Genomic DNA, 26,615 nt, shown 5'->3' on the forward strand with positions numbered 1-26,615 from the left:
TGAAACTGCACATGCGCATTACGATTCCACAAATACTAAACTTACGTTTCTTTCATTTTGTTGATGAAGTTGGTTTTTGAAAAGCTCCAGCTCGTTTTGTGAAGCTTTTGAAAGACTTTCCAGCTGCGATGTAAGTCTTCCTATTTCACCCTTAAGATAAAATAAAGTAGAAATCATTGCTAGGGTACTACTTCATCAGGTTTTCACGAAGTGATATTTTTAAAGTACATAAATAGTTTTTAAAGAAGTGATTAACGAATACCTTCGCATGTATCAATTGTTCTTTGAAAGACTCTGAGCTTGCTTCAACGCTCTTGCGATCTTCATCGGCATTCTCCAGCCTTGCCAACATTTCAGACCGATTTTGAGATACCTACAGTGATAGATCAGGCTTTATAACAGGAAAGTGAAATATATCAGAGTAGAACACAGAAGAGTACACTAGAGCAGAATAATTTCAATGAGTAAAAAGTAAATGAGTGCAATTATAGTAAAATAGTAAAAGGTAAAGTGAAGTAGGCCACGATGCAGTACAGTAAGAGTAGAAAGAGCAGTAAGGAATAAGTAAAAGTTTAATGAGTAAAGAGAGCAAATGTAGAATAATAATGATAATAGCAACTAGATAGGAGCAGAAAAGCTAGAATAGAATACAATAGAAAAAAGAAGAATAGAGTTTATTGGAGGATAGTGGAATGATAAAAAAATGAAGTAAGGCAAGGGAATCAAGTCGAGATAGTTAAACGAAAGTAGAGGGGATAAAAAGAAGTAAAATAGAATAGAATGAAGAATAATGTTAAGAGCTGAGTAAAATAGAAGCACAATACAGCAAAAAAGCGAATACCTTTTGTGATTCTAATAAAATCGCTTCGTTCCTTTTTTTTTGTTCTCGATATAACTCATCCTTCAGTCTGCACTGTTCCTTTTCTCGTTCCAGCAACTTTTTAATATCTTCATTTTCCTGAGCGATGTGACGTAAAGCATTCTCCATATTTGCCCTCTCTGACTCCAACTTCTTTCCACTTTCCTCTACAGCTCTGCGCAACTTCATCTCTCTGGTAAAGAATAACAACGAGCGTTTGTTAGAAGTGATCCGATGTTAAGTCAAGACTTTATATAATTCATTCTAATGTTGTGATCTACTGATAAAACTAGAGTTTTTTTATAATCTGGTGTAGTGTTCTTATCAGAAGTGATCTGTTGTTGAAACGTAAATCCTTATATACTTCAGTCTAGTGTCTTCATTAGAAGTAATCGGATGCCGAAACTCAAGCCCTTAAATACTTCAGTGAGGTCTTCATCAGGAGTAATGACATGTGAAACTTGTGTCTTTGAACTCGACTCCAATTTGTTTCTCTGCTGTGATTAGTTGCAAATTTATTTTGAACCGATCAAAAAACTCAAAACAAAAAGTCAGTTGAAAATGCTTCACAAACTTTGTGAGTTTCTCTTCTGATCTTTTCATCTGATCGCGGACGGTGCCAATCAACGCCTCGGCTATCTTTTTATCTTCCACGGATTTCAAACACTCGTGTTTCAGCAAACGGTTTTCCTCGTTCAATTCAAACAGCTCTCGCTCTACAACCGACTTCTGATTGATAGCTTCTTCAAGTTTGCTGCAAGAATGATCACAAAACGTCACCACAAACGCAAAAGAACAGCCAACAATATTTACAGAGTAAAGAATGTTATAGGGAGTGAAGGTTAGAATGTCATAAGCATCAAATAATTGCAGGGGGGGTGAGCATATATCAAAAAGAGCAATGAAGATGGGAGATTTATGCGCAGTAGAAAGTATCAAAGAATGCACAAAAAAATTGAACATGTGTGTGTTAGGTTAGAGATGTATAGCAACTACACCCAATTCAATAGCGGACCCAGGGTACCTCAGGATACATTAACTTGATAAAATTTCCATTTAAAATGCTTAACAACTCATCTCATTGGTAATCTACATGGAGAAACAGCTCGTAAAACATGTTAAGAAATGAGATAATGAGGAAAACAGAGAACCGACGAGACCATACATTGGGTGAAAGAAGATATGAATGACAGCGTAATTACAACGAATGTGGCGATGTACAAAAAAGGAATTACTGCAGCCCAAAACACGGTATGCAAGGTTTGGGCACGAGTAAAAAAATCAGAATGACGTTGTGCTGTGCAAACTCCGGTTTTTAGCTCTGGCCTCTTTTCAATTCTGAACTCTGGCTTCAAACTCCGGCTCTGGCTATTTTAAAACTCGAATATCTGGTTGTGGCTGGTTAATTTTGCAAGTCACGGTCCAGCGTCCTGTTGTGTCATGCATAAAATGTTTCGTGCAAGTTTTTCAACATTAGCCAATACTTATCGTTCTCTAATAGAAAATGTTGTGCTCGGATATGTTTACAGAAGTCTGACAGTATTTTGCAGAACAAACAACTGCTGCAGGAGTTTTGCCGGAAACGAACAAACTCCGGCTACGGAAGGAAAAATATCCGAAGCTCCAGCCTAACTCCGACCTCCTGTACTCCGGTGCAGAGCACTAGAATCACTCTCAAATCAAAAACTCCTTACGACTTAATCATCACCTTTGTAAGTCGTCAGAATGACTTTCTAATTGCTTCGCTTTTGCGTCGGCTAAAGTGAATTTTTCTTGTGCTTTCTCCAGCTGCCTTTTGTTTTCACGAAGAGAACTTCTTAACTGCATTAAAGCAGGAGAGTCTGAAGAACAGAAATAACATTCAAAATAACCGGGATATAGCTAAATGCATAATAAATATAAAGACAGTACACGGATTTTATAAGTACCATCCCTTTGACAATAAGACTATCAAGTACATTGGTTTCTTTTGATCATGCACCATAATCAATTATAAAATAAACACAATGAAACGCGTGCGCTGATTGGTCTAGAGCTGTGTTTGCATGCAAAACACATCTGAGCTCAACCAATCAAATCAATCAAAACAATTAGTCAAAGAGAATTTGCAAATCGATCATGAATACATTTTAGAGGAAAAATTAAAATGTTTATCTTTTTCGCATTATTGTTATTTTATAAAAGAAATAAAAGATGTTTTTAGTGTTTCCACTGGCTTATGCAAACCTCGAAGACGTTTGTGAGAACTCTCGATCTTCGGTCTCGGGTTTGCACTGATCTGCTCTCAAGTTCTCCCGAAGGTCTCCTCGGTTTGCATAAGCCCGTGTAAACAGAGTAAACATCTTATTTCTTAAATGAAATGATTTTGTTACGGGGCCTGTCCACAATGTAATCACGTGCACAATTCAGTTTACGCGCATGCTCACAACACTTACTATCGATGATCGCTGGACTACTAGATAAGAGAGGGGGAGTGTGCAGTAGCAACGGTCGCGAAGCACTAAGTCCTGGTGACAAATTCGAACCCAGTCCAGTCTCACCACCAGAGAGCGGAGTTTTGGCGGGCGACATTCGCCTATCACGCTCGTCTTCTGACGATGCTGACCAATCAGAACTCTCTTCAAAGCGAGGGTTAAGTTCGGCCTGAGAAGAGAATTAATCAAACAGAGGAATAGAATTACAATGGGAATCATTGAGAGTGGCGCTGGTACTGTCAGATTTTCAATCATTTTAAACTCAAAACAATTTTCATACAAGCTAAAACGCCCGTTGCATTTAAAAGCATTAGGATTATTGACATTAAAAGTTAGTAATATAAAGAGTTACTACTTTTCTAGAAACCTTTTGTAAACTGGTGGTAGTAGTTGGTGTTTTCATTGCAAAGGGTTGATTGGCGTTTTCATTGCAAAGGGTTGACACCGTGGGAAAAATGGTACTATGAATGGTTGCCTCGACGTAAAGTTGATACAATGAAGGGTAAAATATAATCTTGGCAAAAAATATTTTAACACTAGGTGCAAATAGTAGAGAGATTTAGCAAACACGACGTATCGTCTAAGACGATGCGAAAATGGCGTAAATATAGCGTGGACCCAACCATATATGGGAATATCACGTAATTTTTAAGCCATTTTCACGACGTCTTAGACGACACGTCGTGTTTGCTAAATTTCTCTAATACTATATGAAAGGTTGACACTACGTAAAGTTTATAGAATGAAAGTTGAAGTAAATTTTTGTAGAATAAACAAGTAAACAAAGTAATTTATAGTACATGCAATATGACAGTGGCGATAGATTTTCCAGGCGGGAAACGTAATCTTATAATGAACATAAGAGCCCAGCTCATTGCAATAATATTATATTTGCAAAGGCAATTTATATTATAGCAATAAGCTGGGCTCTAATGTTCATTATAAGAATACATGTAAAATAATTTAAGCAGAATAAAAACGTGTGTTTCTGGTTTACTTCTATGTGCAATGTTATTTTTTGCACGTGGTTTTACAGACAAAAATATAAACAAAGAACAGTTTAACCTTACAACGTTTTTTAGATAAACGTTAGCTTCGAAATTTTTAGCTCAAATGTTCAACCCAAGTAAAATTTTGGAATAAAGCTCGAATAAAGACTTAAATTTCAGCTACACTTCGGGCATACCTTTAGACAAACTTCGGGGTGTCATTAAGTACAATGATTACGATAAAGGCGTAATAGTATATAGCTTTCCATTCGTGACAGCAAAGTTAGATTAAAATATTTATTTTTCATTTCGATTTATAAAGCCAAACACAGTGCACGCAAACGTCAGAAACCAACAAAAAAAGAGCGTAAGCGTACTTACTTTTTCATTTCCGGTGGATACAGAAACTTTGTTTGGCTGAGCGGAATATGTTCCCAAATTGGTTGACCTTAACGAAACATGTAGTGATGAGATGGCAAACTCAGAGAAGACTGGGGATTACTATTTCTGGAGCAAATATTCATATATGCATGTTATAAACCGCAGAAAAAAAAAGGGAGTACTTTTGTTTAGTAATGATATGGCAAACTGAGGGGAGATTGAGGATCTTAGCTACTGTGGTTCAGAAGTTAGAGGGCGAACGTAGGGTAGAGTGAGGATCTTAACTACTTTTTTTCAGTAGTTAGAGGGCGAACGTAGGGTAGAGTGAGGATCTTAACAACTGTTGTTCAGTAGTTGGAAGGCGAACGTTGGGAAGAGTGAGGATCTTAACTACTATTGTTCAGTAGTTAGACGCGAACAGAGGAAAGAAAGAGAATCTAAACTATTATTGTTCAGTAGTTAGACGCGAACAGAGGAAAGAAAGGGAATCTAAACTATTATTGTTCAGCAGTTAGAGGGCGAACAGAGGAAAGAAAGGGAATCTAAACTATTATTGTTCAGTAGTTAGAGGGCGAACAGAGGAAAGAAAGGGAATCTAAACTATTATTCTTCAGCAGTTAGAGGGCGAACAGAGGAAAGAAAGGGAATCTAAACTACCATTGTTCAGTAGTTAGAGGGCGAACAGAGGAAAGAATGGGGATCTAAACTAATATTGTTCAGTAGTTAGAGGGCGAACAGAGGGAAGAGTAGGGATCTAAACTACTATTGTTCAGAAGTTAGAAGGCGAACGGAGAGAAAAGTGTAAGTCTTAACTACTATTGTTTATCAGACAGATGTCTAACCGAAGGAAAAGTGGGGATCTTACTGAATGATATAATTTTTACACAGCAACGTGAGTGAACTTACGCCGTCAAAACTGGTTCATTCAACTTTGTAGTTCTAGAGCGCACTGCTTCCAAATCTGCTTTCGCCTCGAGTTGCCGCTGTTTGATCTCTTTACTCCGACCGGCTAAATGACCTCTGCTCTGTGCCTTCTGAATTTCGATGACAGCAGAGTTCGCCACACCTTCAACGAAGGTTCGATGTTTGTCAGTTAGAGATCGTTCGGCTTCTGAAACAAAAAACAAAACAACATTTTTTTATTTTATGCGAGCTTTCTTGCAATTCTTTCCATTGCAAGATACACAGTTTTAAGTAAAAAGTAACGAATGACTATCCGTAGTCTGTCGTATCAATACATAAATGTACCTTATTTATACATAACACGATTGTATCAACACCAGTTTGTACAGTGTCGAACGTTCGTCTATATCTGCCGTATGAATACCTAACTGTACCATATTAATATCTAAAAGTACAGTATCAATACCTAGCAGCACTGTATCAATACCATATTGTATAGTATCAACACCTAACAGTTTTTAACAATAACAAAATAAGCAAGGCATAAAAAAACGCACAAAAACTGCAACAATCATCAAAATATACAAAGATCGCTTTATGATAACGATGTACAAAGGCAGTCAGAAAAGCAAACACTCGCAAACAAAATTCACGGAGAAAAAACAGAACCATTAAAAAATCAACAGTCAATTAGCACTATATAACATCTTTAAATGAACAATGAGTTTGCTATATACCAACGAGCTAGATCAAAAATAAGTATATGGCTAAACATAATAAGCAAGAGAGTTCGTCGCCGTTAAATCTTTCGTCTTACCAACTAAATGACGAAACAAATAAACCATTTGGAAAATTGGACAACAGTTTTTCATAGAAAATATCGCACAGTAAAACTCTCTTTTAAAGACAAAGACAAGATGCACAAAGTTATTAGTTTAGTGATGAGGACGGCGCGTAGTCATGGTTTCATTACTTGTTAAGAGATTTAACTTTTACGCACGAAGCAATTAGTTCAATGTCTTAAATGAGTTAAATCTTAAGGAGCAGAAACATATTCAGTCGAGATGAACGTTGCCTACGAGCTGGCTTGCCTGCGTACGAACATATAATGCCACGTTAAATAATGTTATGCCTTGTCCTCAGGTATAATTAAAAGTTCAACTATCCTCCGTTGTAGGAAATGTGTTCAAAGTTAATGCAAGTCAATCTCTAGCTAATCCGTGTTTATTCAAGGAGGACATGTACAAATACGCTTGCATATTGTGACCGCGCCAACTCGAGGAGATTGGTAAGTAACGTAAAGTGATTGATTTCATAAAGATCTCGATGATGCCAAAAAATTTACCAGTCAAAAACACCTCAACCAAAAAAGTCTCCGTATTTTTGAAACACGAACCCAACCAAAAAAGTCTCCGTATTTTTGAAACACGAACCCTTTCTTTATATACAAGGAAGGTCTGTTGCTCTCCTCTTTATCCATGCCACGTTTTCTCCATAGTATTTTATAGTACCTTGTAATTAGTTGAATTTTATTCATATATAAGGTTTCGTATCAATTCTTCCCTCGCTTTGAAGAAGATGTTTTACGTTAATTACGAAACGTTATTTTGTACTTGATTATGTTAAAATCTTTTACTTTTTAAAGCTGTTTTACACATCCTTTACGTGGCACTTGTATTCAGTCATAGAATAGTTCCCTCTAGTTTTACATCGTCCACTGAAGTGCCAACTTCGCAGTCACTTTAGAAACAGGGATCGCGGAGGAGAGAGTGCTGGGGGTTATCGCTAACAACCTCAATAATTTTGCAGCCGTTTTGAAATTTTTGAATTGGCGGTCTGTAGCCCACCATTCCAATGAAAATGCTCCGCAGGTCGCTGAGAAACTGGCTTCAGGAACAGTTTTTTTGTGTTCGTCATAGTCCCCAATCATATTGTGCAAAATTATAAAGATGCAATTTAATATAATTTTTCACAATAAATTTTGCTGCAAAACGAAAAAGAATTCAGCGTAAAGATGGGTCGACAGGCTCTAAAATGGCTTACGGTGCGTTAATGATGAGAAAAATGGCAGCGAAAATATTGAAAAACCTTACTTGTTTCAGCAAAATCATCCACATCGGAGGAGAGGGCATTTCCATCGGACTGCGAGAGTAAACTCTGCAGCTTTTTCGATCTAAAAAGAAAACAATGCAAGTGGAAAATGTCTTCAAACATTTCCCCAACCCACCTAACAAATATGAAATTAATAAAAAACAGAAAAACCCACATCCAAACACGTCCAAAATAATGATTGCACAAATATATTTATTTCAGGCAGTGCTGTGGCCGTCCAACAAATTTGGTCGTGCTGTCATATAATTTCCTTTCATTAGCGTAATTCATTTCTTTAGAAATATATTGTTTATACAGTGAGAGAGTAAAGAAATATTTACATAGCATTACCAAATTTACAGGCTGGCTATGCCACTGATTACTGAGAGCAATCAATGCAAGAGAGCTTTTCAAAAACATCCAAGGATATAATTAGAAAATTTAGGAAAAACTAAGGGGATGTTTACATGAACCCTACGGAAAGGGCAAGCCCTCTCTGTCGGGCTATATTTTACCTCTCTTTTACATGAAAATTCTAGCCCTACATCAAGAGCTCGGTTTGAACTGCGAATTTCGGCGCTCAAATACAAAATAGCTGGAAAAAAACCAATATAGTTGTCGCCTTTCGATTTTTTACGCTTTCTTAGTTTATTTGCTCAAGTTGATGCCTTTTCTTGTGGCAATTGCTGTAAAGCGATGCCTTATCGCCTGCCTTATATTAGCGATGCCTCATATTAAATTTTCAGAGATTTCGGCTGGTAGTGCTGGCCCTCTTCTCATGTAAACGAAAAGTGATTTTTTATGGAATTTAATAACTCGTGAGATCTCGCTAGGTAGGGCCAACCTTCCCTCGTAGGGCTCATGTAAACGAAAAGTGATTTTTTATGGAATTTTAACAGCACGCGAGATCTCGCTAGGTAGGGCCAACCTTCGCTCAGTCAATTGCATAAAACATTTGTGAGATTTATACGACTGGCTTAAATAGAGCAAAAAACAAATAAACTCATGAAAGTCGATATAAAATTAAAAATTCATGAAAGTCAATATAAAATTAACAACTCATGAAAGTCGATGTAAGAACGCAAACCTTGCAAAGCTTTCATCTTCCTTTTCCTTTACAACTCTTAACCTTTCCATCTCTTTTCGTTTCCAATCCTCCTCCGCCTTCTCTCTTCTTGTTTTAGTTTCATTTCCCGCTCGTATTCCTCGCGTTCTCGTTGCATAGCAACCTCCCTGTCTTTTCTCTGCCGATCCAGCTCGGCCATTTTTCGTCGCTCCTCCTCCTGCCTTCGCTGCAGCTGCAGACGCAATTCTTCCAATTTTTCCTCTTCCTTTTGTGCCAAATCTTCTTGAATAACACGTTCTTGCTCGAGCATTTCTTCTTGCTGAGCTTTGTACGCTTCAAGAAGCTCGTCTTCTTCTTTTTGCTGTTTGAGTATATCCTCTTCTTCCACAGCTGGGGTCTTGACAATCCCCCCAACATCATCGTTTGTCCCATGTGTATCATGATCTTTCCCCTTTGAAATCACTTCATCCCTGTCCACGTTGGTCCCTTCTGATACAAAACTACCCACACTATCTTCGAAACCATCTCGGAAGCAATTTTCTTGGCATGCAAAGCATCTTCGGCTTGTTTATCACGTTTCACGTCATCATCAAATGTACTGTCGCTTCCTTTACTCTCCCCACTACCACGGTCATTACCATTTACCAACAACACGTCAGTTTGTCTATCGTCAGTTCGTACTTCATTCTTGCTATCCCTGGTAGACGTCATACTATCCTCTTCGCCATCATTCTCCTCACTGGTGTCCCACTTAGAACTTTCATCATCCATGAAGTCGTCAGTTGCTTCAGTTTGTCCTCTGGCGTTTCCTGCCAACATCGACTTTTGTTTTAATCAACGTCGACATTTCTATGCTTTGCATAAGGTTCACTTGACGGGTCGCGAGAAAAATTTTCCTGATTGTTGCCATTCGTCAATATCACCTTGTTCAAGTCTCCAGTTGGATTCAGCTTTTCAAACAAAGGTTCCTCGAGCTTTTCACCACTTAAAGATTTCCCGTCCTCATCTACAGCAGATTCCGAAAGAATTTCACTCAAACCACCTTCGCTAGATCCATCAACGTCGCCCTCAATGCCAAGCTCCTCTTGCAGTTCTTTCTTTATCAAGTTTGCCAGTTCACTTTCTTTCTTTTTCTCACGTTCCCAAACCTCTTGTCGCTTTGCCTCGTTCTCAAGATGCTCTCGCTCCCATTCCTCTTGCTTCTGCGCCTCTCTCTCTCGTTCCATTTCTCTCTTGGTGCGCTCCTCTTCCTATTTTTTCATTGGTGTTAAAAGTACAAACTAAAAACTCAATACATGGTAAAACGACTTGAGAATTGCTCTCAAGTGCACCATGCAATATTTATTAATTTTTCTAACATAGGTTAAAGTAAAACGAATAACCAATTACAGGCCTATTCACTGATGAGATGAAAAGATTCCAAACAGTTTGAAAGTTTTTAAAACGGACTATGTGGAATTTTACTAATATTAAACGAATACAAGGACAAAAATATTGTCGGTTTTGGTATTTGGCAAAACAAAGAATATACCTTCTAGGAGAGACCTTTTAAAGTAATGTTATTTTAATACTTGAGAAAACTTAAACGAAAAGAGGGTAGGTATTTACCAAGTCAAACGAATGAACGGCGAACCCATGGCCTGGCCTCATTTTGAGATACGTAGGCCCATATAGCAGGCAAACAGTAAGGACAAAGCAGGCTGGTCATTTCCAATTGTGCAACTGCATCCCTATGTGTGTAACCATCAAGTCACACACATATATTGTTTTACAACATCAGTGAGTCAAAAACAAAACATAAAAGACATTCAACCTCTTGCAATCGCCGCTCATCGTCTTTCTTCTTTTCTATTTCAGCTTTTCTTTTAGCTTCATCGTCTTTGATTTGTTGTACTTCTTTCTTCCTCCGATCCCCTCGTTCTTTTTCCCATTCGCTCTCACTTTCCGTCGTCTCTTCGCTCTCAATATCACCGTCAACGTTTGCAGAGCTTTTATCTTTATCAAGCGTGTTTCTCGTAAAGTTTTCAGCTTCTTCTAACGCATGGCGACGTTTCTCCACAGCAGCCTGTAGCTCCACGTCGTGTTTTGACGGCTTCAAAGAAGCATCTAAAAAAACAAAATATTTAATGATAAGAAAATTATCGTGAGAGAAGAACTCAATGACTGCGATCTGCCGTTTGAAAGAACACTTTCACATTGTTAAACTATAGTGATGAAGTTTTTTTATAAATATCGACTGATTTTAGTGTCCCAACCACTGAACTGAATACAACACCTCCCGCCAAAATTTAAGCAAACAATTTGACGAGTCCCAATCTTTCCACGAACGGTCAAAAGGAAGTTCATTCATGACGATAAGTTAGATTGCGTGATTTAGCTCCATGAAAGCACAGGCATGTTCATATGAAGGTAGCCTTCAGACAGAATTTGTGCTAGTGATAAAATGATGTGAACGATCTATGAATATGTCATCCACTTAGTTCAAATTGTTCATTGTAAAATAATGTTGAACAGAATCTGATGCAGTGTCACGCAAAATACATTACGACAACCCATCCTTACATGTATCGATACTTAAAATATCTTAAAAGCAGTTCAATTGGTAATTTTGGATTGCTGTGATGGTTTTTCGATTTGGAAATCAAGTTGATCAAAATACAACATTTCGTTTTAAGTTGGATCGGTCATAGCTAGGTTTGTTCTAACTGTTCGTAGCGGAGTTAGTCCAGAAATCATTAAATGGAAACAAGTCGTTTCATCAGTGAAAATCAAATACCTAACACGAAACATAAGTCTAAAACCACAAATGATAAACGTTGACAAAAAGGACAAGAAGAAATTCAGATATCACAAAACACTTTAGGTAGTCATGGTCTGGCAAATCAAGCAATCTGAACTTATCAAAAAACGATCCTCACATACCATCTTTATGTTCGGTTTCAATTGGTGGAATGTCCTAAAAGATGAAAATAATGGAGGGGGTCAATATCTTAAACTGAACACAATTTGGAAATAACGCTGAAAACACATACCTCAGAGCTATCCCAGTTAGAATCTGTATCTAAAAAATGAGTGGTGATGAGTTGCTGAACTTGAACTCATTACATACTTAAACGTAGTCTAGAGTCTTCCACCGAAATCACATATTAAAGCTTAATTACACGTATAATAATGTGCAGGGACTTCATCAGTTGTGCTCTGATACTGAAATTTGAAGTGACCTGATGTCAAAACTTCACCTCTTACATACTCTTGTCCTAGTACCCTAATTAGAAGCAAGCTGATGTTGACACTTGACTCCTTACGAGCACATAGTGCAGTCTAGAGTCTTCATCAAAGTTGAAATTGAAACTCGTTTGAATCTTAAATCCTCCCACTGTCTTCATCAGAAGTGACCTGATGTTGAAATCTAAATCCTCATATCTTCCAGTCAACTATCTTCATCAGAAGTGATCAGATGCAGAAACTTGAGTCCTTTAAAACTCCATTCTAATGTCTTCATCAGTAGTTATATAATTCAATGTAGTGTGGCTAACAACTCCGTTGCATAAATACAGGCCTTACCTTCACGTTTGTTCTTCGTCGATTGCTCATTCACGCCTGTTAATTTACTCGAGATTGAACCATCACCATCACATTTCTTCCTATCCTCTCTTGATAAACCACTGATATCAGGATCCGAAACAGAACTGATTGTACTGTCGAGGTCAAGGCCAAGATAGGCAGCGGGATTCCTTTCATCTCCTAAAAGGAGACTAAGTGGCATAAATGAAAACTGTGAGAGCATTATATATGCTAGGGCTCCGGAAAAGGGGGGAAAAGCAGCACTGTATATAAGAAAACTCAAAACTACTTAAATAAAAGCTACAACTTCCACAGATGATTAAATCTCCATAGCTTTACTGTTTCATACATTTAAACTGAACAACAAGTGGAATGCAATACCCTGAACAATGAACAACAAGTGGAATGAAATCCCTCGTTTATTCAAACATTTCTGTGCAAACCCACTTTTAAACCAACAGATTTTGAACGAAATGAACAAAAATATTGGGAAATTTACAAAGCAGGATCGGTGGTACCTATTTTATCATGCAATTTAAACTTTTCCTTGAGCACTCACCGTGATAACAATGGACTTAGAAAAATATGAATGGTGAAAATGTTCTCAAATTCACATTACAGGTCAAAAACCAGGGGGGTGACCACAATGCTGAGCAGGACTAAAGTTTCACCCTGTCTACGACGGAATTAAATACAAGGAGACACTTCATTTAAGTTTCACGTTTCGAAACGTTTACCTTCATTCACTTCATCTTTGTTCTTGAGTGTCGAGGTAAGTACTTCTTGTTTCCCGATAGCATTTGCGTTCATCTCGTCGAAGCTAACTTCACCGGACATGACTGAATTTTCTTCGAGATCAGTGTCGCTTAAACTTAGACCCAGTTCTTTCGCAAGATTTCTGTTTGACTGATCACTACGAGGTGAGACGAAGCTCGGGGATTGAACTGAATAATAGAAACACGAACGAGAAGATGAGTGGCGTTTTTCCACTGTTTTCAATAGAGGTGATCTGATGTTATTCGGCTTCTTATACACTCCAGGCTACTGCATTCATCGGGAGTGAAGTGATGTTGAAAAATCGTTACATACTTCAGAAGAGAGTTTTTATCAGGAATAACTTTATGTCTAAACTAGATTCCTTATATACTCGAGTGTAGTCTAATGTTTGAGAGGACTGATCCGATTTCAAATATATGATCTTTTCCTGTCGGCGTGGTGTCTTTAATAGGAGTAATCTAGTATAAAAACTTCAGTCCTCACACACTACAGTCCAGTGACGTTATCAGGAGTGATTACATTTTGAAACTTTACTTCTAATATTCCTCAGTCTAGTGTCTTCATTAGAAGTGATGATGTTGAAACTAGAGTCTTTACACTCTGTAGTCTAGTGAAGTTATCGGAAGTGACAAGATTTTGAAGTATTCTTTTGTAGTATTCTTCAGTATAGTGTCTTTATCTGGGAATAATCTGATGATGTTGAAACCCGAGTATATAACTTCTTCAGCCTGTTGTGTTTATTGGGCGTGATCCGATGCAAAATAGTTCGAGTTCTTACAGAATCCAATCTGGTATATATATATATATATATAACCGTACGTCCTGTGTCCCAAGTGCAGGAGTCACCATTTTACTATGGTGATAGCCGGGAGGGCACATTGTTATACACTTTGTATATATATATATATATATATATAGCCGAAGTGATGTTATCTGTGAGCTGGAAACCTACATAATCCAGTCTGATGATTCCTACAGAAACAACCTGATGCTGAAACTAAGATACTGCAGCTTACAGTTTGCATTGAGAAAGATGAAAACTTACCAGTTTGTCGCTGAGGCGTTTCATTTTCACTCTGTTGTAATAAAAAATAGCGAGACAAAAATAAATAAGAACTACAATGTCATACATAAAATATTATTTGTCAATTTCTTTGTAAAAACACAATTACTTCACTAGTTTCTGAGGCTTTCAAATACTCTTGCAGTTCACCACCACCTTGACTTTCTGATTTTCCACTCACTTCCCCAGCAGTCCCCGCTGATTCGGATGACACGTCAAGAGATTTGGAATGGGGACTGGTGTCAAATGGAGACTTATTTTTCGATTCTGGAGGCACAGGGAGCGTTCTAGATCCGCCACTTTTCACCAACGATGTGGGGGAGATGAGAGCTGAATTTTTATCACGTGAGGAGAAAGTTTTGTCGGGCGATGGAATGCCTCCCGGTTTGATGGAGTAGCTGAAACAGGTCGAGGAATCTTGCTTGGCATCGATGTCGGGATGACTTTCTCAATAGAACGGACTGGCAATCAAGAAAATAATTGCAGGAAAACACTGTCAGCAATTACTTTATATAAGAGGAGACATTATTACAAGATGAAAAAGAGCAGGTTAGGGGGGGGTAGACTGGAAGAATATTAAATGCTTATAATGAGATGCAACAATGTATTCTACTGCCACAAGGTACCAAATACTGGCGTGGTCTTCGATCAAAATATAATATCTGGGAATGAATATTTTGCATAATCTCCACCCATCCCCCATCATTTATGTAAATCTCCTTCTGCATGAGCAGACTGGTAAACCAAAACTTTCCATTTGTATGTAGTGTCATCAGTGACTATAAGAAAAATTATTCAGTTGTAAAAAGAGTGGGAGTCAACCATCATGCATTGCGCGCGTGACCATCCATTTTTCGAAGCAAGAAATTAACTGAAATGTGAAATCATCCAAGTCGTCATGAAATACCGAGAGACTTCCATCTAAAAAAAACTAACGCACGCAATGCATGATGGTTGAAATTAGCTATTCACTTTACTTCTTATCCGGAAGTGAAAAGTATGGCGAGAAACAATAGAACTGATTTCCTTTTCTGCTACTAATCGCAAATCCTATTTTCGCTTTATGAACCCTAATTGCATAATTTACCTGAGACTGAGCTTTGCGCTTTCGCTGGACTGCGAACAGGAATACGACTTCGACCTTTGACAAGCAAGAAATGAAACAGTAATTAAGTATATATTTTTAGAAGAAACATAACTACTCTATATTAATTTCACAGTAAAATCTAGCACGTACTCTCATTGCTCAATGTCGATTCACTTCTTTCAACTTTTTAAACGCGGCAGCCAGGCTGACCTATATTTCAAAGAAGATGGATTACAGCAGCGCGGCATAATATAACGGACCGCAGGACTAATGGTCCCAGAAATTTTTGATGCTGCCAGAAAAAATTTTGGTTAAAAGTACAAATTGATAGAATCCACAAAGAAAATAAAACTGGATTGACATAGAAAGGGAAAACAGAAAGGAAGAAAAAGCTTCAGGTATATACAGGTACACTTCGTGCCTGACAGCAGTCTTAGCACTCAGAAAGTCTGAAGAAAGTAAGAAAAAGTCATTTTGCAGTTCTTACAAGTCGTTCCTTCATCTACTGCATTAAACAGCAGTAATTGATGCAAATGATTTCATTCATATTCGTTGAGTGAGAATTTCCACAAGGCGTTTTCTTGCATAAAATATTTTCCCCGGCTTTGTGGTCCCAGAAAATAAAATATTTTATGCATCCCTGGATTACAGATGGATTTAAAAATAAAAAAAACATGCAAATGTATAAGTACACAGTACAATGTTAACAACTTAAAACATGGTAACCAGTTGACAACTTCAACACGTAACAACATGTAAGAATTAAAGACGTCATAGCATGTCAACCACTTTACACATCGTAACATGGCAATCGCTTTACACATCGTAACATGGCATTCACTTTACACATCATAACATGGCAATCGCTTTACACATCGTAACATGTCAACCACTTTACACATCGTAACATGGCATTCACTTTACACATCGTAACATGGCAATCACTTTACACATCGTAACATGTCAATAAATAAATACAAAATATTATGTCGACAAGTTACACATGATAAATGTTAACAAGTTTACAAACAACATGCGAACAACTTTGCATACAACATGTTGTCAATTAACACACGCATGATAACATGTCGACGATTTTACACACATTTTGCCGTAACATGTTAACAACTTGACATGCAACACGTTAAAAATTTCATGCAGATGCATACAATATTCCACTAGATTGTTTTTGCCGCCTATACCTTTTTTCCGGGAATTTCATCTTCAGAATCCGATTTCCAAGAGTCGCCTTCAGATTGTCTAATAAAAACAGAAAACTATTAAATGGTCTCTTTATTACATCAATAACTCTACGCTGAAGGAGGGAAAATTGTTGATAAAAGATAATCCAGACACAATTCAATTTTATGAATGGTAGAACATTAGAACTCATGTACGTCCCGTACAAAATCTCGGTGGATTACGCAAACATCAGCCCTTGCATTTTTCGGCCGAATGCGAAACTATCGACAGTTTGTTTTTTGCTACCGACGAAGTTTTGATGTTTACTAAGAGCAGCTACTGAGAATGGGAATGCTGTAAAAACAAGTTTTAACCTCTATCAAAGACGTTAACAACAACAAAATATTTTACTTATACATATGCAATATTAATAGACAAAGTAAATTGCCGTCAAACTTGTGAATGTTAACGGATTTCGCCCACAACAATTTATTAAAATTGCAAAGGCCGTAGTAATTGCAATTACATGTAGTGGAAACATCAATTATTTATGTACAATTCAAATCCATGGACGGATTTTCGGGAGGTGCCACACCACCAAATTTCATATTTCACCTTCATACGTAAACTATTCACCTCCCTAAGAAAAATTTCAACCCCTCAATTTTCAGCAAAGCAAATTGGTAGTACAGTCGAACTGAGCTTTTCCACAATGAAAAGATAGGCTAGAATCACATAAAAACACCCTCCTACGAGTAAAACTAGACTGACTGACTGACATCTTATAAAAATAGAGCACACCCCCACACACACACCTCCTTAGAAAATCATCTTGAATCCATTCCTCGAGAAATGTTTCAACTTTCTGTGGTGCTTTCGGTCGCTGCACTACCCAACGGACCCTAAAATCCTCACACCCTTACTCTGTCAAACGTCATTTATCAGCTCACCCCTTAAAATTTCTAGAGCCCCCCTGTAAAATAAACGAAAATCCGTCCATGCCGCAATCTATGAGCCGCTATTGCTTTTACGTTATGCTGCAGTCAACAAATGCTAAATCGCGAACCAAACCTGCTTGTACTGTCCTCACTTCGTAAAGCGTCGTTACTCACTTTATCAGCTATAAAACAAAATACAAGAAAATTAAAATCGAAAAAGAAATAACATCGACAACAGCAACTCGGACATGGGGTACATGGAAACGAAATCAAAATATCGCAACGCGAGTTGTACTAATCTATCCTCCATAGTAGCTATAGCATTCTTGAGTGCTATATATATATATATTACATGAGTCCATGTGGCACAAGGAAACAAGCAATCATCTTTACTACTAAATGTGATTGGTACCAACGAATCCCAATAGTACTACAATGTTGCATATTATACCATACATACCAGCAGGTCCACCAAATGTGAAATTTAGGCCATCGTCGACAGGAGATGAAGATCTCAAAGTTTCAGTAAAAGTTGAAGATTGTTGGCGTGTGGTGATCGGTTTTTTCTCTTGTTTTTCCACATCCGCGGTTTCTTTTTTCTTCTCGATTCTTATCTCGTAATCATCGATAATTTTGGCACAGCTAGTGAAATAATAGTTGCAAGATATCCTGGATAAAGTTAATCATCGATAATTTTGGCACAGCTAGTGAAATAATAGTTGCAAGATATCCTGGATAAAGTTAATCATCGATAATTTTGGCACAGCTAGTGAAATAATAGTTGCAAGATATCCTGGATAAAGTACTTCATCTCCTTGCAGCAAATTTCAAGAATAAATATTTCCCAAGAAAAATTTCGTCATTAACTAATCAAGCGTTTGCACATCGTATTATTGGCTGTCTGCAAATTACGAAATGGAATTGTTCACTTTACAAACTACAGATTAACTTGGAGTCTGACTTAGGTTTTGAAGACCCCGTGTTCGAAATCTTCTCTGAAATAGAGACTTTGTCATGGTGAAAAACGCGAAAATTGTTTTCAAAATAGCAATTGCCATGGTGGATGGCCAAAATAACCTGATAGTTCCAAAAAGAACTGTTTCACAACTAAAACACCAATTAAATATTTCTAAATAGAAGAACTGTTTTAAAAGAACTTAAAATCTACCGATACTTATAATGACAAGAAAAGCATATAGCAAGAACATTTTGACCTTTGACCTTTTACGGGTAGGCACACGGCCCACTCCCACCCCCTTCCTCCATTAAAGAAATCTGCGAGGCTAAAGAGTAAAGAGACGCCAGCTTCTTGTCGAGGAATTTCCAATGGTTAGATCCAACAATAGTTGGAGTTGTAGCCATTATTGCCTTATTCAGAAATAGCCAAAAATCATTCTCAAAACAGCTTGCCATCTTTCGGCACGTATTCTACACAACACACTAATTCACTAATGTACCTGTGTATTCCGTTCATGACGGCGTGATCGGCAGCTTTCCATCCCTGAACATCCTTAAGTGTGACGTCAGCATAATTTTCGAGAAGTATGTTCACAATATCCACGTGACCATCGGCAGCAGCGGTCATCAATGGCGTTCTACATACATCATTACACGAAAGTCTGGGTCTCAGTGGTGGACAATGACAAAATAAAAAAACTGAACGACAATTAAAACTGTAAATTAAAAAACGGGCCACACAGCCACAGTACAGTGAAGAGTAACTCAATTGAATTTTTTCGCGCCAGGCATGTTATATTACGCATGTCATATTACGCACGTGAGTGGCAGTCAGTGAAATACTTTTTTGACCACTAGGAATGATGAAATGGCTAACGGCAGCCAGTTATCCAATTAAATATGCAGCAGCCAGTTTTACATGAAATTGTTCTACCGTCAATGTTCGCTTTAATGACGGGGCACTTATTTAAATCTTCCGGTTTTGAATGCGGAGTTTACGCGGAAGCGGCGCTTATTAGATGTTTTTATTGCCTCAAGAAAATAAGACAAAAATCTATTTACATGATATACTATAAAATAACATGATGAAAATAATGGCACAATAATGGTGCAGAACAAGGTTGTCGCAAACTTTAAAGTTTAAAAACTCTATATATTTTCTTCGCGCGCCGCACTAAAGTTACTCAGACGCGGCGCTTAACCTGGTTGCGGTTACAAACTCAAATATTGTTATGAACAGCGTATTTGTCATGGTGAATGGCGACTTGGTAGATCTTAAAAGAACTGTTGAAAATCAAAATATGTCATAAAAGACGCTATGCATTTCGAGAGACCTCTCTTCAGATGACACGTCTGCTTTCATAAACCTTTCTTGTCTTCATTATAAATAAAAGTAGACCTTGGTTTTCATCAAAGCAGATGCAATGTGTAATCTCACATGCAGCAATATATTTTGTGAGTAAATCGTGTTTCATCATACGTGTCATTAATCGTCGACTCGCGCGTGAAACGAGCCACGAAAAATTTTGATTGGTTCAAGAAGGTGTCTCAGTCACGCATGGTTTATGTAATCTCGCAACAATACAGAAAATCCGAATTTCTAAATTCAGGCTTACCTTATCCGAGCAAAAAGTTCGTAGTCGTTGGTACAAAAAACTCGATATACTTCCATCTGACAGTAATATGTAATTTACAACACAAGGCTACATAATCATAATAAATGATGGGGGGAATGGACTGAAAATATTTTTCTAATTTTTAGAAAGTGGATACATTTATTAGCTACCCTCCAGGTCTCGGAACTCGCTTACACCGAATTCAGTAAACTGTTAAAGTGACGAGTTTTACCAGTTTTCTGTTTTTAAAAGCTGCTCGACATATTAAGTAGAACAAACCTGTCCTGGGAATCCTTACAATTTACGTCAGCGTTTTCGCTCAATAAGAAAAGAACAAAATCTTGATGGCCAATTGAACAGGCCACGTGTAAAGGCGTGAAACCTTCCTAAAAGGGAAATCACAAATTTCCTTCAAAAACAAGTAATTTCAACACACAAGCTGAGAGTGAGATATCGCCCACATAGACCTCAGCGGTAGAGAGATCATTATAGCACGACCGAATTCGTGGGATATTTTACCGCGCAAACAGAACAATTAAAAGAAGTAAGTTCTTAAATCTGAAAAAGTTTTTGGATAAACAAAAAATGATGATCGTGGTCGTTTCATTTCTGCGTAGGTCAATAAGATTAGTGTATCGACAGTAAACATAACGGGAAATTCATGCCTTGTCATAAGTAAACCGAAAGCATATTATATTCTTTTCGATAAACTTTGCATATATGAATAACAAAATTAGCCGCACGGATTTCCGTATCTTTGCATTGGTCTTGGCATATCGCTTCAGTAGCTAGTCAACTTATATTTCACGGTTCTATTTTCATAACCCGACACAGAGCTACATACTCAACATCGCTAAATCCTTCTAGGCCTGAAATAACGTATTCGCATACTGGCCAAACATAGAAACGTCGGTGTCCATATACGACCCTAAAACAATGCTGTGTACAAAGTTTATGTTCTTTGCTTGTTTTCGTAGCAATTCACAGACACTTTAAACTGGAACCTGGGAAGTTCCTACTGGGACACAATTGAGTCCCAGGAAGCTACCAGACATTCACAATTTTGTCCCATAAAGCTATCAGACATTCACAATTGTATCCCATGCAACTACCAGATATCCACAATCGTATCCCATTAAGCAACCTGACATTAACAATTGTATCCCATACAGCTACAAGACATTTCACAATTGCATCCCATGCAGCTACCAGAAATTCACAATTGTATCCCATGCAGCTACCAGAAATTCACAATTGTATCCCATGCAGCTACCAGAAATTCACAATTGTATCCCATGTAGCTACCAAAAATTCACAATTGTATATCATGCAGCTACCAGAAATTCACAATTGTATCACATACAGCTACAAGACATTTCACAATTGTATCCCATGCAGCTACCCGACATTCATAATTGTATCCCTGCAGTTCCCATGCAGTTCCCATGTAGTCATGGTCGTTAATAATGTAATTACGAAGCTATTTATGATTGTGGCCAAAAATATCTTTTAAACATTTCATTTTACCTTATCGGTGATGTTCACACTGATTCCCAGACGGAGAAGTAAAACAGCGATATCAATTAGACTGTTTGCAGCTGCCAGATGCAACGTCGAGCTGGAATTGATGTCCGTTACCCTCACGTCGGCATTGCTGTCCAGCAGCAGGCGAATGCAACCTTCGTGGGAACATTCGATTGCCTATGAATGGTCACATTTCAGCTAGGTTACGTAGCTCACAGTTTTCATTAGTGATTATTATGTGAAAAAATGAATTTTTATGAGCTACACTCTACGTATTTTATGTTCATGGTGATCTGATGTTCAGTCTTTATACACTCCAGTCTGGTGTCTTCACAAAAATTGATCTGATGTTCAGTCTTTACATACACCAGTCTGGTGTCTTCACAAAAATTGATCTGATGTTCTGTCTTTATATACACCAGTCTGGTGTCTTCACAAAAATTGATCTGATGTTCAGTCTTTATATACACCAGTCTGGTGTCTTCACAAAAATTGATCTGATGTTCAGTCTTTATATACACCAATCTGGTGTCTTCACAAAAATTGATCTGATGTTCAGTCTTTATATACACCAGTCTGGTATCTTCACAAAAATTGATCTGATCTTCAAAACTTGAATTCTTATATATTTGACTCCTGTGTCTTCACAAAAAGTGATTAATGTCAAAAAACGGATAGAAGATGAAGATAAAAATCGGTTCGGCAAAAATAGTTGGCTTATTTCATGAAATTACTATACACTCCATTATGATTGATCCAATATTAAAACTCGAGTCCTTACGTATTGTTTGGTTTTCATATTTCAATTACCTGTAAATATTTCTAACTGTAAACTTATCTCTATTATCTGTAAATAGCTGATCAAATTTCACACAAAGTATACAACATTTATGTAACATAGTTCACTTGTTTGCACTCACTATGGCATAAGATTTCCAAAAATTATTTGCTACAAAAGTTTGTTTAATACATTCAAAAATCAATTGAAATTTGAGATATAATTCTTATGCCTTAATCATTTAGTTCTTCTGAAGAACGTTCACAAGTCAGTGTGCGAATTAGTTCAGAAAAAACAATGTGCAATTTTTTTGACAAAAGTGCAATTTTTTAGAGGCATAATCAAATCGATATTACGTTAATTATTATATAGCGCTAATTGCTAAATTAATATTTTTAAATGTGAACAAATTCATATGATTTATGACAGTGTTTTTCGTTAAAACCGCTGATTTTTGCACATCGTTTAAAAAAGTGATGTGCAATTGTTTTCATTTTAGCTAAAACAATGTGCAAATTTCACATTGCACACCGTTAATTTGCATACTGTTGCAAGTGAAAACTCATTATTACACTGCACAGTAAACTGTTGATTAAAATTATTAAATTGTAAAAACTTCAAAGAGCCACAATTATCATCAGGCTAAATCTGCTGCAGCAATAAATGTTGCATACCTTCATCAATGCAGTCCGACCATCATTATCGCAAAGATTTGTCTTTGCCTTATTTGCCAGTAGAAACTTCATGACTTCTTCATTGCCTATAGCAGCTGCCAAGTGTAGGGGAGTCCTGTGGCCAAAAAATGCAAGTAAGAAAAATTGGCATCGAAATCAAGTGTGAAGGTCAGGAAAATCAATAAATAATCAACAATAATATGGGTGGTTTACAGTTGGCAAAAACCACCCGATGCAATCTTAGCTTGGGAAGAATTTTGTATGAACTCATGTCAGCATAGATTTTTTTGTGTTAATACTTAAATGCATTACAGAGAACAAGGATGTAGAATAACCGATAATTTATGGGGGTGGGTGTATTCACACTTATACGCATATGCTGTATGAAGTTTCTTTGAAATTCATTTTTTTTCATGGATTATATTATACATATATGAATATGGCCCACCCCCTATTCAATTACTATTCTTCCTACGTTTATAGCAAACCATTTCAAGTGCACACTGCACAGTTTTTGTAGACACACTATTTATGCACTTTATTGAACAGTTCACTGTTACACTGCAGGGATTTTTGTGTACACATGAGTAACATTATTGGGAAGTTTGTATTGATGAATGGATACAGAAGAGATTAGGTTTGACAACATTGACCACAGAGTAATACTTTTCCAATGAAACTAAACTATTCATTAAAAGAGAACGCTGAACAGTTCAGCTCGTTGAAGTACTTTATGATAACTACATAGACATCAACAAAAAAATCCTGGAAACAATATTGTCCTCAAAAAATAACAAATAATGTCCATATAAATCGTTCCTTAGGACGTTGTGTTGCCAAAGTTCCACTGAAATTGCACGAAAACATGTTAAACATTTGTATAAACGAACGAAAATACACACCTGTTTTCCTTGTCAAATTGGTTTATATCAAATTTCTTGCATAGTTGCTTTACTTTCGCAGTATCTCTGTTCCAAACGGCTTTGTGCAACTTTGGAAAGTCCTTGTCTTTGCCGATAACATAACCGAACGCATATTCACTGCCAGCGTCCGAGTGCAAGTCTTCTTTAGACAAGCCCTTTTTCCTGCCAGATTTCTTAAAAAACTTCCTAATCCCGGCCATTTAACAGGTCTCTATCTTCATGCTATATTTTCCGAAGCGAATTAACGGAAATTCTGCGCCTTAGACAGTATAATGAAGTAAAACGAACACAAGTGAACAGCACCACCTTTGCGCTCTTGTTGTTAGCTACTAGTTTACATACTCCACATTACTTTGTGTAATTATTTTCAAAGTGTACAGTAATTTTGCAGGCGAGCATCGAGTTCTTGAAAATGAGCCAATGACGTATTCTATTTTAGTCCACGCATTTTTATTGGCTGGCTTCACAAAAAATTTCCAAAAAATTTGTTGTTTATTCAAAATGCTTCACCGCATATGCTATGGCAAACGTCAATTAAAACTTAATCACTCAACGCAACAAATCTGCACGGTATAAAGCTGTACTTCGAAAAGAAATTCACTTTCGTGAAAATGCATTGAAAAATTCGGTGACAAAATAATATGAGAGTTATCTTTGACAGCTCAAGTAGAGCTTTGGTGTTTATAACAGCAGTGCTATTTAATACAAACAAAATCTTTGAAGATCTTGTCTGTCAACTAAATGTTTGAATCGGGATTACTATATAATTTGCGTGTGCATTCAATACAATCTTCTTTCCGCTTCGATCGTTCATTCCCTTTGCAAAAGCAACATTACCTCCGGATATGCTATGTTGTCAGAGGAAATTGTACAGCTTATCTTGATCAATTGAATCAATTCTCGGGCACAAAGTGCCTGTAAATCGAACTAATAAAACTCTCCAGACATAGTTCCGATTCTTCGTCGACGATTTCAATTCACAAAGGAAAGGAAATGTGGTGGCGGCGTCTTCCAGACACTTCTAAATTACTTTGTTTCGGCTTTACATGAAAGTGTTAATCCTTTTAGCGTGGTCTTTAATTGCATAAATATTTGTTTAAAGGAGCAAAAGTGACTCGAAGAAAGATACTTCGAATATGATGCAAACATTAGTGAATCCGGAAAACATTTATTTTATATTTTACGAACATCCTTGAATTTCATGATGAATTAATGCTCGCATAAAAATTTAGCAATCGAGTATAGCTTGAAAACAGTGCACCTGCATCCTTGCAGTAAACATTTGTTTCTCAAACTCAAACAGACTATCATTTGAAGTAGAATCTCAAACTTCAAACTTCACTCCAGAAATAGCTTGAGGATAGGAGGGGCTCTTATCAACATCCTATTCAGCATCCAACAATTCACGGAAAAAGTTCTAGATTGTTCTTGAAAGTCAACTAAAATTGCAAGTTTTCCGTAATTTGTAATATTTACGTCAAAAAATCTTCATTACGTCTGGAATCGAAGCCCACTATTTGAATATGATTTCAGAATAGAATGTCAGAACTGTTTTATAAACACGTGGTATCTTCAATTCATAAAAACGTGGTACCATCAATGTACTTAACACCATATGATCACGACATATTGTATCTAGCTTCTCCTCCCCTCTTCCGACACCTCGTTTGGCTTCCACATGGCCGTAAACGTGTCATAATGGTTTCGTAATGTTGTGGAGAATGATAACGATCGCTTGCAGGACATCGTGAAATGTTAAAAAAAGTGATTTTTTAAATCAATTCACAAAACAAATTATTTTTTTAACCTTGTAACAAAAGCTGAGTTGATGTTCTCTGCAAGAGTGATTTTACATGCCAAAATAGTCGTCTAATTAGATCATAAATGAACCTTTTCCTTTCAACATCTCTGTAGCTGTATCATGCAAAAAAAACATATTAGTGGCAAGTTTGTCATTGTTTGTGTAGCACTAAGCAAAAACATGTTCGAGACCTATACACTGATCGTGGTGTGTTCCAACTTCTAGTGAGCATATACTTCAAAACTTTTTATTGGAGAACGTTTAATAAACTAAGACAAGAACAAAAGCTCTTTCGATATTGCATGACGATTTGACACAAACCGCAAAGTCGTGCGGTAAGAATGGTCCGTATCAATATCAAGGCACAATAAACAATTTAAAGTGTTCAATGCAAAGTCTTCCTGTCACACTGAGAACATAATAAGAAATCAAATCGCACTTGAGCCGACCATGCTCTTGGTAAGCGAGAATGGCGGAGAAAAAGTTTTTGATATTGATCGTGGTAAGCATATGTCGCGTATCTACATAGAGAAGCCCATTTGTCCTATATATAGTTTAATAGCTTTGTCATGGACAAGACGAAATCAAGAGAATGGATCAAGGTGCATGCACTTGGCCTTCGTGTTTAAAATTACAAACTACCTAATTTCCTAATGTTAGGCCATGAGCATTGACATCGGAGCGGTAACCGCCTTCCTATAAAATATTTGATTTCTACATTATGTTCAAATTTGTTTATTTTTGATGTGAATTCTAATACCCAAGTTGATCCACCTCCTCATTTCCGAATGTTTAAGTAAGGGGCCAGTACCGCGAGGCAATCGGCTCGATTTCTTAATCGAACCGACGACAAAACGATATTTCAGGCTTTGTTTTCACGAGACAACAGTCAAAACTCACAACGAAACACGTTGCACGTTTCATGAAAGTTACAGAATACATGATATTTCTAATTAAATCAACAAATG

General features: G+C 37.1%; 2 protein-coding genes and 1 long non-coding RNA gene across 5 annotated transcripts in view; 1 reads left to right on the forward strand and 2 right to left on the reverse strand.

Annotated features, from left to right (window-relative positions):
- The window catches only part of LOC124434456 (myosin-13-like), a 26,803-nt gene extending 17,747 nt beyond the window's left edge, over nucleotides 1-9,056 (reverse strand). For both annotated transcript variants that reach the window (XM_046984353.1, XM_046984352.1), the window contains exons 1-10: nucleotides 8,785-9,056; nucleotides 7,700-7,779; nucleotides 5,610-5,814; nucleotides 4,704-4,770; nucleotides 3,295-3,502; nucleotides 2,568-2,700; nucleotides 1,434-1,613; nucleotides 842-1,052; nucleotides 263-373; nucleotides 46-150 (exon numbers count right to left, since the gene is read on the reverse strand). In XM_046984353.1, coding sequence (XP_046840309.1) covers nucleotides 46-150; nucleotides 263-373; nucleotides 842-1,052; nucleotides 1,434-1,613; nucleotides 2,568-2,700; nucleotides 3,295-3,502; nucleotides 4,704-4,770; nucleotides 5,610-5,814; nucleotides 7,700-7,779; nucleotides 8,785-8,834 — 1,350 coding nt within the window. In that variant the 5' untranslated portion in view covers nucleotides 8,835-9,056. The remainder of the gene's footprint in view (nucleotides 1-45; nucleotides 151-262; nucleotides 374-841; nucleotides 1,053-1,433; nucleotides 1,614-2,567; nucleotides 2,701-3,294; nucleotides 3,503-4,703; nucleotides 4,771-5,609; nucleotides 5,815-7,699; nucleotides 7,780-8,784) is intronic.
- Nucleotides 9,030-24,882, reverse strand: LOC124434466 (ankyrin repeat domain-containing protein 7-like). 2 transcript variants are annotated; one of them, XM_046984369.1, is made up of 11 exons: nucleotides 23,826-24,882; nucleotides 22,924-23,038; nucleotides 21,475-21,648; nucleotides 20,227-20,333; nucleotides 18,832-18,969; nucleotides 17,835-18,016; nucleotides 17,508-17,556; nucleotides 16,457-16,514; nucleotides 15,405-15,464; nucleotides 15,255-15,308; nucleotides 14,458-14,628 (listed from the first exon to the last, which is right to left on the reverse strand). In XM_046984369.1, exons 1-9 carry the CDS (start codon nucleotides 24,044-24,046, stop codon nucleotides 15,414-15,416), a joined length of 1,095 nt encoding a protein of 364 aa, XP_046840325.1. In that variant the 5' UTR covers nucleotides 24,047-24,882; the 3' UTR covers nucleotides 14,458-14,628; nucleotides 15,255-15,308; nucleotides 15,405-15,413. The 2 variants fall into 2 exon arrangements, with proteins under 2 accessions (XP_046840326.1, XP_046840325.1); XM_046984370.1 differs by lacking the exons at nucleotides 15,405-15,464; nucleotides 16,457-16,514; nucleotides 17,508-17,556; ... (4 more) ...; nucleotides 22,924-23,038; nucleotides 23,826-24,882 and adding exons at nucleotides 9,030-10,013; nucleotides 10,577-10,869; nucleotides 11,686-11,719; ... (2 more) ...; nucleotides 13,065-13,271; nucleotides 14,150-14,180 and having other exon boundaries at nucleotides 14,277-14,628.
- Nucleotides 10,426-25,676, forward strand: LOC124434470. The gene is made up of 3 exons (XR_006944776.1): nucleotides 10,426-10,499; nucleotides 21,535-21,537; nucleotides 25,667-25,676. It is a non-coding gene; the product is annotated as an uncharacterized LOC124434470 (long non-coding RNA).
- Nucleotides 25,677-26,615: the final 939 nt, after the last annotated feature.

This window comes from Xenia sp. Carnegie-2017, unplaced genomic scaffold (genome assembly GCF_021976095.1).
Source record: "Xenia sp. Carnegie-2017 unplaced genomic scaffold, XeniaSp_v1 HiC_scaffold_14, whole genome shotgun sequence".
NCBI lineage: Eukaryota > Metazoa > Cnidaria > Anthozoa > Malacalcyonacea > Xeniidae > Xenia > Xenia sp. Carnegie-2017.